We start from the raw sequence: 9,111 nt of genomic DNA on the forward strand, positions 1-9,111 counted from the left end.
CATACCTTTCCTTAGACTTTGGTACTGCTGTGAAACGTGTTTTTTGGCAGCGTCAGAAAAAAGGGGATTCCCCTTCCTGGAGCATCCGTTATGACTCATTTAATCTTCCTCCTGCCATGTCGCAATTTCAGTGTTCTGCATTAAGTTGCTATTCCCCCTTCCCACATATGAAGGTTCCTTTGTGCTTTTCATAGGAGTTTATCACACGGGCTGATTTCTGCATTAAAGAGAGATTAAAGCACATTTAAAGCATCCCGCAAATGAAGCGGAAATGGCGAGTAATTGTGCAAACGATCACATGCAATTGTGCAAATAAAGTGATATCAGAAATGCATTATCACTGAAATCCCGAAAGTAAAAAGATGTACATTAATGCTTCTTTGTGACCACTTTAATGCAGGTTTTGTGCGACGTTGTGTGACATTGTTGCGAATAATTATGCAACTTTTCCAGGATATTCACTGGATAAACTCCTGATCTCTTTTGTGTGACAAACTCCATAGTGCCATTGGTGCCATGAATGGGTCCAACCGTTGTTAAAGGGACCCTACCTGCCATAGGACAGGAAAGTAGCCAATGTGTTCTAGGCAGTGGCATCAATAGGAGAGTACAAGGGCTATGGACCGCACCAGGTGACATCCTAGGAGTGTTAACTTCATCTATTCAGTTGATTCCATGGGCAAGATGTCATATCAGGGTTCTTCAAAGTTTTCTTTGTCCAGATTAGTTGCCAAAAATAAAGAAAAAAGCATGTCCTGGTAACAGTCCCCCAATATGTGTTGAATGATATGAATTGGTGGTTGAGGGAGAAAGTGATCACAGGGGTAGTCCTTTGAGGCATGAAGAGAAAATACTGAATGCAAGGGATGCCAGCCTGTTAGGCTGAGAAGTGAGAAGCACATTGCGAAGGTCAATTTGCTCAAAGGCAATGGTCAGTGTCAGAAAGGTTCATGCATATCAGCCGATGTCCCTTTAAAATGCTGAAGAGACGGTCTGAGTGGGGTAAGGCTAAGTGGAAGGAGAAAGAGGAGGCCCTAGGATTTTAAAATTTAAAATTAAAAAAAATTTTTTTTAATTATTTTTAATTTTTATTTTAAAACATCACGTTTTACCAACTACATGAAACTATGTAAATGTAAATGCATTTAGGCTGTACGTATGATATTGTAACGTATAGGCATAATTTTAATTTTGCTAGTTGTTTTATGTCACAGCTATTACCATTGCAGTCAGTGATATGCAGGAATGATGATTAATGAGTAATGTTACTACAGAAAACATTACTAAGAATTCTGTATGATGTGGTATGGGAGGAGGAGGAGGTCAATAGAGGGGATGTGACAACATGAGTTACCACACCGGATGATACCAAACCTAATGACATGACTGGTCCTAGGCAGGCTTTGGCACAAAAGATATATTGGTTTGTTCATCAGTTCCTGTGATAGGATCACTTTAGGGTCACCTTAAGTCCTCTGAGTCTGAGAGAGTGTGACTTGCCCAAGGTTTACATGGCCAAGCTGGGATTCAAACCCTGGTCTCCAGAGCCCTAGTCCAATGGTCAAACTACTATGCCACACTGGTTCTCATAACACAGAAATTGAATGACCATTTATTGGCTGATGGAGAGCAGAAGGGAGGATCAGAGAAAAATCTGACTATTCTCAACAGCCGAATGTAAACTGATGGCACCATCCACAGAGATAGCTGTTCAAGGGGGCTATTGCAGAAAATCTGTGAAAAAAGAGAAACAGCAGAGTTCTACTTGCAGAACTATGCTAGGCAGTGTAGAATCTCAGCCACAGTTTGTCCTTATTCAAACACATAGCTATTTGAAGCAGAGCTTGGAAAAACTCAGGACTTCAGCTTCCGGAAGACATAGCCATGCTGGCTGGAGATAGCAGGAGTTGTGGTCCAAAAATAGCTTTTCTAAGGGTGCAGAAATGGTGCAATTTGATATCACTTTAAGCGCTGAAGCTCCATCCTATGGAATCCTGGGGTTTGTAGTTTTGCAAGGTTTTTAGCCTTCTCTGCCAAAGTGTATTGGTGCCTCACCAAACTACAAATCCCATAATTCTGTAAGATGGAGCCATGGCAGTTCAAGTGGCTTCAAACTGCCTTATTTCTATGGTGTAGATGCACCTTGAGTTCTGGTTCCCTAACTGCTAGAGGTTTGTGTGAAGGAAAGCTAATGAAGGGTTGTGTAAGTTACATACCATACACATCTCTGTGTACAGTATCTTGGAGCTAATCCCACTCAGTTCCATGTCAGTGGGTCTGTCTTCTGTATAAACACATATAGGAATGTGCTTTAAGATGCCAGAGGATTACAGGTCTGCGTTTTTAAAAATGAGCTGTTCTGCTGCCCAACACTGCATCACAGTTGTATGTGTGCTTTCACATAAAGGATCCTTCCAGGTGTTTATTTTTTACGATGTCCTATTTCTTGGAAATATAATCCATTTAGCTGTAGTCCTGCAGCATTAATGCTGGAGACTGTCCTCATGTCATGAATTAAGGAGTGGCAGCTTTGCTTCAGGTCACAACTGTACTTAATCCAGAGAAAACACTGTTAGTTTTGTTGAGAAAAATAATAGAAATCTTAAAGACTAAAACGCTTACTTACAAGATTAGATTAATAAACTCAAGTTCTCTTTTAACTATACTTTGATTGTTACTTTTTTTAGAGATGAAGAGCATGTAATCTTCAAAGACTAGGCTGACCATATGTATCTTTGTAAATGGGACAGTACCGTTTTTTTCATATTTCCAGACCATCCCATTGTTATAATATAAATGTCAGTTTTGTCCCCTTTTAAAGAAAAATGCCTTGTTACATTCTGAAAATAGTTTGAATAATGTGAGAAGTTTTATGCCGATATCTGCTGCTTAAGATTACTTCATGGAAGAAATATTCATGGTACGATTGTGGTGAAATACAGTCTACCTAAAGTTTTGTATGAGTTCTGTCACTGAAGAATAACTGTTGCTCAGGGACATAGCCAGGATTTTAGAAAGGGGGGGGGTCCAGACTAAGTGCCACCATTATAATGGGGCTTGGGTGCGGCGATGCAGCCGCACGCACCATTCATTTTTCTAACAGAAGGGGGGGGTCCGGACCCCAGAACCCCCACCCCTTGGCTATGTCCCTGGTTAGCTTAATACAGTATGTTTGTGTAATAAAACTTTTCTTATTGTATTTTCATGAATACGGAATATTACATAACCTCATCCCATTTTTGCTATCTCAATGTCCTGTTTTTGTCTCAAGCATATATGGTCAGTCTACCAAAGAGTTATAAAAAGAGGAGGAGAAAATGCACAAAATTTCATGTTTTAAGTTTTAAAGGAATATTTGAAGATTAGCAGTGCTGGTCATAATATAGAAAAACAAAACGACATCCAAAATCCATGATGTGGTGATATCTTTATTGGGTTAACCAAAAAGTGCAAAAATATATTGTTATAGCTTTCAGACATCACAAGCTTCTTCTTAAGGCAATTACTGCAAAATTGCATGCAGAGGAAAGAAAGTGACAGTGGGGACACACTGTCCACATTTTTTGCTTTGAAAAGTTGCAAAAAATGTTGTTAGATTAAATAGGAATGGATATGCATAGCACTCCTATATCATGTAATAGCCAAAAAATAGCTAATTTTTCTTCTTTTTTTAAGAAAAAGAGGACACAAGAAGACAATAGATTCTACGTTTTCCGAGCAACAAGACACAGCAGCTCACTTACTAAGACAATGTGACATTTAACATTGCGCTTTATACAGAACCTAACATTTACAGTACATTGAAGTTCTTTTCCTCGACACCAGCAGTTGTCCTGATGTATATTCAGTGATGAACAGGTTAGTTAAGAGAGTATGGAACCATTAATTCCTCTAGTATTTATAGGAAAAATGATCAAACTTTTGAAACAGTCCAGATATACATTACCGGAACACATATTTTTATATTTGGGGTCAGCAGGGATACTCAAAGAGAGAGAGAGAGAGTATGTTGCAACTGAAAATGGTCAGCATTTTCTGAATTCTCATTGTGCAAAGATTGTGCCAAATGGCCTCATTCTCAGAACCTGGGTATGTTCTACATTTACTAGCAAAACTATCTCAGCCAGATTCCATGTTGGAGTCTGCCTCCATCAGCTTCTGTTGTTGTTGTGTGCCTTCATTTCTGACATATGGCAACCCTAAAGGTTTTCTTGGCAAGATTTTTTAGGAGGGGGTTTACCATTGCCTTCCTTGGAGGCTGAGAGCACCACTTTCCTTTTTCATACCCAAAAGCAGGTCCTAGGAAAAAATAGGTTTTTGAACTACAGCTCCCAGTATCCCCAGCCATTATGGCTCTATGATTCTGAAACTTGTAGTGCAAAAACCTAACTTGTCCTAGCTCTGCAATATGGATGGAAGTTTGTGATTTCTTACTATGCATAATTTTCTTACACAATATTGCAGTAATGAAAATAAAAACAAAACCCCCACAAGAACACCACTGTAAATAATTTGCTGGTATGTTTCACTATATAGGTTCACATTCAGAAAACAAAAGAAAGAGGTGAATGGTATGAGAAAAGTGTTTACTAAAAACAGTATGATGAGAAAGGCCATGGATGGATTAATAAGCAATAGGTGTGCTTCCTCCTGCCCTTCCTCTCAGAGATTTCACTGCATTTTTTATTTCCAGAACTGAAGTCTGGATTTCCTCATTGGCACAGAATGCCACCCCATGCTGCCCTTCTACCACACCTGCTATTTCTTCTAAAATATCCACCAGGATCCCAGGGATACAGGCATGACGGGACATCACTGTAGCCGCATTAATCTTGCCTCCCAACAGATCTAACAGTGAAAGGCATTTTCTGATCCAAGACTGCTGCGTTGTTACGGCATTGTGGAAAGCAAGTACTTCATCACACTTAGCTTGAATCTGGAGGATCTTTTGACTGGTAGCATTTATTCCATCTTGTACCGCCTGCTCCTTTTGGGACAATTGGGCAATCTCATTCCTGTAGCGATCTACTTCTGCTGTACATAGAGCCACAGACCTTTGGGCCTCAGCTACAAGATTCTCAGCTGAGTCCAGAGCTGCTTGGTAACCAACAACCATCCCAGCTCCTAAGAAACAAAGACAAATCAATGAGGAATTCACCTGGGCTTGCTGAGTTAAAATGGTGGGGTGTTATTGGGTGCAGGGGTAGGTAAAAGGCAAATCAGGATTCAGCACAGTGTTGTGGTTCAAGTTGCATCAGACTACAACTTCAGAGATTCCCCCAAGCCATTAAACCCACCAGGTGCCCTATACCAATAATTCTTTCCGCTCACTTATCTCACCAAGTTGTTGTATGAATAAAGCAGAGGGGAGAGAAAGCCACCTATGCTGTTCCTAGAGGAAATGCTCAGACATAGATGTAACTAACAGATCAACAAATTTCAGTTTATGACTCCTAAATGTTGTAACAGGAGCAACAAGAAGACTATCTATTTCCCCTCTCAGGCTGCTAAAAGGAAGAAACTTGGATGTTTTGGGGTAAGAAAGGAAGAGTGTGAAAAGAATGAAAGCTTACCTCTCCTAAAAGTAAATGCTGGATCTGAGCTATGCTAAGGGTAAGATCTACACTGGCCAAAAAACTCTGGGCTGTTCCTGTAGTATTCTGGCCCCAAAGTTGCCAGAATTCCCCCCCCATACCCATTACCTCCACACTCCAGAGTGATGTTGGGTGGCTGTCTACACCACCCCAGAGTGTGTCTTACTTTGCTACCATTGTGTGGACAGGGCATTGTGAGGGCAGGAGGGAAAGGGTTTAAATGGTCCATGTAGACAAGCCCTAGGAGTGCATTTATACTACATAGTTATAACAATTTAGTACCACTTTAAATAATAGCATCCCGACCAATTCTTGGGTGCCACCTGGTGCAACCCGCACCCCCCACACCTGCCTAGTGATGTCACTGACTTTATCATGGTGTGATCCTGTAGAGTCTTAGGATTTGTAGTTTTGTGAGGAACTTAGATTTCTTGGTTAGAGCAACTAAAGTTCCCAACGCATCCTGTCTGGCTGTCTGCACTGCAGAATTAAACTAATGTAATCTTTAATCCTTCTCATCCAGGTAACTTGGTACCTTCTCTGTACCTCACCTACCTACAAATCCCAGGAATCCATAGGATGGAAGCTTGGACAGTTAAAGTGGGATCAAGCTGCTATAATTTCATAGTGTAGATAGATACACTTCAGATGTATATCTGCCCTGAATTGGTATTCAACACCTGCTTCACACTGGTGAATCACAAGGTTTAAGTGAAGAAGCAAAGTAGATCCTGAAAGGATGATGCCCACCCTTCCTCTAGTAGCACTGTATATTCTGTTGTAGGGGCCCCCACTTTTACTCCAGGACTTTCTAACTCACAAGAAAATAAACCTACCAATGAGTGACCCAAACCCAGGCAGGAGCAGTATCCGGCTCCCGATTTCACGTCCTACACGGTTCTTGGCCACTTCCTCATCAGCCAATCTAAGCTGCTCCCTTGTGTTTTCTAGATGCAACTCTGCAGCTTCCAGCATTGCCTGGGACTTCTTCTGAGCTTCATTGAGGACAATGATCTGAGCCCTTAGGTCTGCCAAGTTCCCGTTCTTCTCTTGCAGATCGTCTTGCAGCAGTTTCTTCATAACAATTAGTGCCTCTGACTGGGAATCGACTAGCATGAGACGAGATTCTAGCTTCTCCTCAGCTTCAGAAAAATGGTGGGATGCACTATTGATGCAATCACGGGTTTTAGTACAGCTCTCCTCATTGTGTGGCCATGGAAGGAGCAGAAAGCCAGTTATGGACACAAGCTCCTGCAGTCCTGCTGCCAAGTGTTCCTTGATAGATGAGCTGTACGACTCATCTTGCAAGAGAACCATTGTGAAGCGTGACGGATTTGGAGCTAGAAAGAAAAACAACATGGTGGAGATGTTTAAAAAATGAGGAAACAGATTTAGCAAGCCTGGGAGCCAAAGTCTATATGTATCCTCTGTGGAAACAGGACAATGGATAATATAGGCCCTCTTTAGGATTGCCATAATTGTCCACTAAAACCCGGGACAAAATGTAGGACAAAATCTAGACCAAACTGTAGGACAACTGCAGGACAAAACTGAGCCCCAAATGTAGGACATTTAAGAAAAATGGAGGACCTTAAACATCCTACATTCTGGGCTGAGTTTTGTCCTGCGGTTGTCCTACGGTTTGATCTAGATTTTGTCCTACATTTTGTCCCAGGTTTTAGTGGACAATTATGGCAACCCAGCTCACACTACACAATCATAGCACTGTATTCCACTTTAACTGCCATGGGGAGCAGCGCAGGAAAAAGGCCTTTCTGGTGCTCAGACCTTGTTGCCCAGGTAATTTTAAATGTTAAAGTGTATTGCACTTTAACTGCCATGGCAAGATCCCGTGGAATGCTAGGATTTGCAGTTTGGGGAGAGGTATTTAGAATTGTAAGCCAGAGAACTCTAGTTCCTCCTCAAAGCTCAGGAGTCCACAGGATGTTGGCATGGGAGTTAAAGTGGAATATTCTTGTTGTTGTTGTTGTTGTTGTTGTTGTGTGCCTTCAAGTGCGGGACCACATTGGCTGCTCCCAGAGGATTCTTGCCCTGAAGCTTCTCTGAATTCCTCCTGTTACCAGGGCATTCCTAAACAATGCTAGGCAGTTGTCTACACAGGTGTCCTGCTGTGCCACCATCCGCTGCGACAGGTGTCCTGCTGTGCCACCATCCGCCGCGACTGGTGTGAGTAATTTCCTCTGAGGTCAAAAATGAGGCACCTAGTCTTCATCATATGGCTTGGTGATTTGTTGTGACCTCAGAGGGCACAGTGGCAGCAACATCACTGGGCACCTGCTCGGTGTTGCAACAGAGTGCCCAAGGGGTCATCAGAGTATCTTTGGGGCCAGAATACTCTCGGCTGTTCCCAGAATATTCTGGCCCTTGCAGACGTGACCGTAAAAACTACCTATTGCTTAGGGTAGAGCATCTACAACTCCATGAGGACATTTATTTAACAGTGATTTAATGAACCCACAGCTCCCACTCAGCTTTGCCTCCCTTTGTCAACAAAGAGTGGTTTTATAACCCTATGGTAGTATGAGTCAAGACGATCTTGACTGCTGAGTGATAGTTGCAAAAGTAGTGAGACACAATTTAGATCACGTTTGCATCAAGATAGTACAATCCTATACCTATCTACTTAGAGGTAATCCCCATTCAGTTCAGTAAGAGCTACTCCTGGTCATAGGATTGCCACCTATGGCCTTGATGTGGGTCATTGAAGCCCACTGTCCTCAATGGAACAACAACCATGGAGAAGCCAAAGAACACTATCATTTAATCCAGAATTGCAACATTTTTCTGAGAATTTTATCAACTTTTGCAACCTTGCCAGCTATGTAGGCTTCTATGACTCTCTTACGAACCTGAATCAGATACTCTTCTCACTCTTGGGGAGAAAGCAAATTCCCTTCCCAATTATTTGGAAAGAGACACTGGTTTCTGAATGGAAGGAGAATGTCTCATGAAATGAGTAAAGCTGAGTCAGGTGCCCCTGCATTGACCTTCAGTCACATTCCTTTTTACCTCCACAACAGGTTTGCCTGTCAAGTTGGTCAGGTAACAGATAAAAATGGTCATAATAGTGATAAGGGATAAACCCAGGAGGCCCTGAGAGGCTACTAGTTCTTGTAGGAAGGAAAATGGACTCCAAAAGATTCAAATAAAGATTGCATACCAAGACTAGGGAAGGAAATGCTTAAGGAACAGATCCCAGAGGAAACCATTTTGCTGACCTCAGGGGCAGGGAGGAAATAATGGACTGGGTCATGTTTATTCAGATGGAGGAAAATATGAAATGCTTGTCATCTTCTGATATAGATGCTTAAGCTAAATATAATATAAGCCTAAGGTACAAAGTTAAGCCTTATCCAAGTGAGCAAGATCCCATGACTATCTTTGGCTATAATCCTGTGGTTAGCGCTTAATATATCTATAGTAGACCTTTTGAATCAATTGGTGATCACTGAGGTAAATCCAATTGATTCAGTAGCTCTACACTAGACATAGAGCC

At 41.7% G+C, this 9,111-nt stretch overlaps 1 protein-coding gene across 1 annotated transcript; it reads right to left on the reverse strand.

Moving 5' to 3' along the window:
* Positions 1-3,626: 3,626 nt before the first annotated feature.
* On the reverse strand, positions 3,627-6,710 carry LOC121920282. The gene is made up of 2 exons (XM_042447411.1): positions 6,431-6,710; positions 3,627-5,124 (listed from the first exon to the last, which is right to left on the reverse strand). Exons 1-2 carry the CDS (start codon positions 6,708-6,710, stop codon positions 4,625-4,627), a joined length of 780 nt encoding a protein of 259 aa, XP_042303345.1. The 3' UTR covers positions 3,627-4,624.
* Between the last annotated feature and the right edge of the window lie 2,401 nt (positions 6,711-9,111).

This window comes from Sceloporus undulatus, chromosome 2 (genome assembly GCF_019175285.1).
Source record: "Sceloporus undulatus isolate JIND9_A2432 ecotype Alabama chromosome 2, SceUnd_v1.1, whole genome shotgun sequence".
NCBI lineage: Eukaryota > Metazoa > Chordata > Lepidosauria > Squamata > Phrynosomatidae > Sceloporus > Sceloporus undulatus.

Coding starts and splice junctions, on each gene's coding strand:
- LOC121920282 (XM_042447411.1), bottom strand. CDS start 6,710: ATGCTAGTCGATTCCCAGTCAGAGGCACTAATTGTTATGAAGAAACTG. Junction 5,125..6,430: donor TGGGTTTGGGTCACTCATTG/GTAGGTTTATTT, acceptor TTTGTTTCTTAG/GAGCTGGGATGGTTGTTGGT.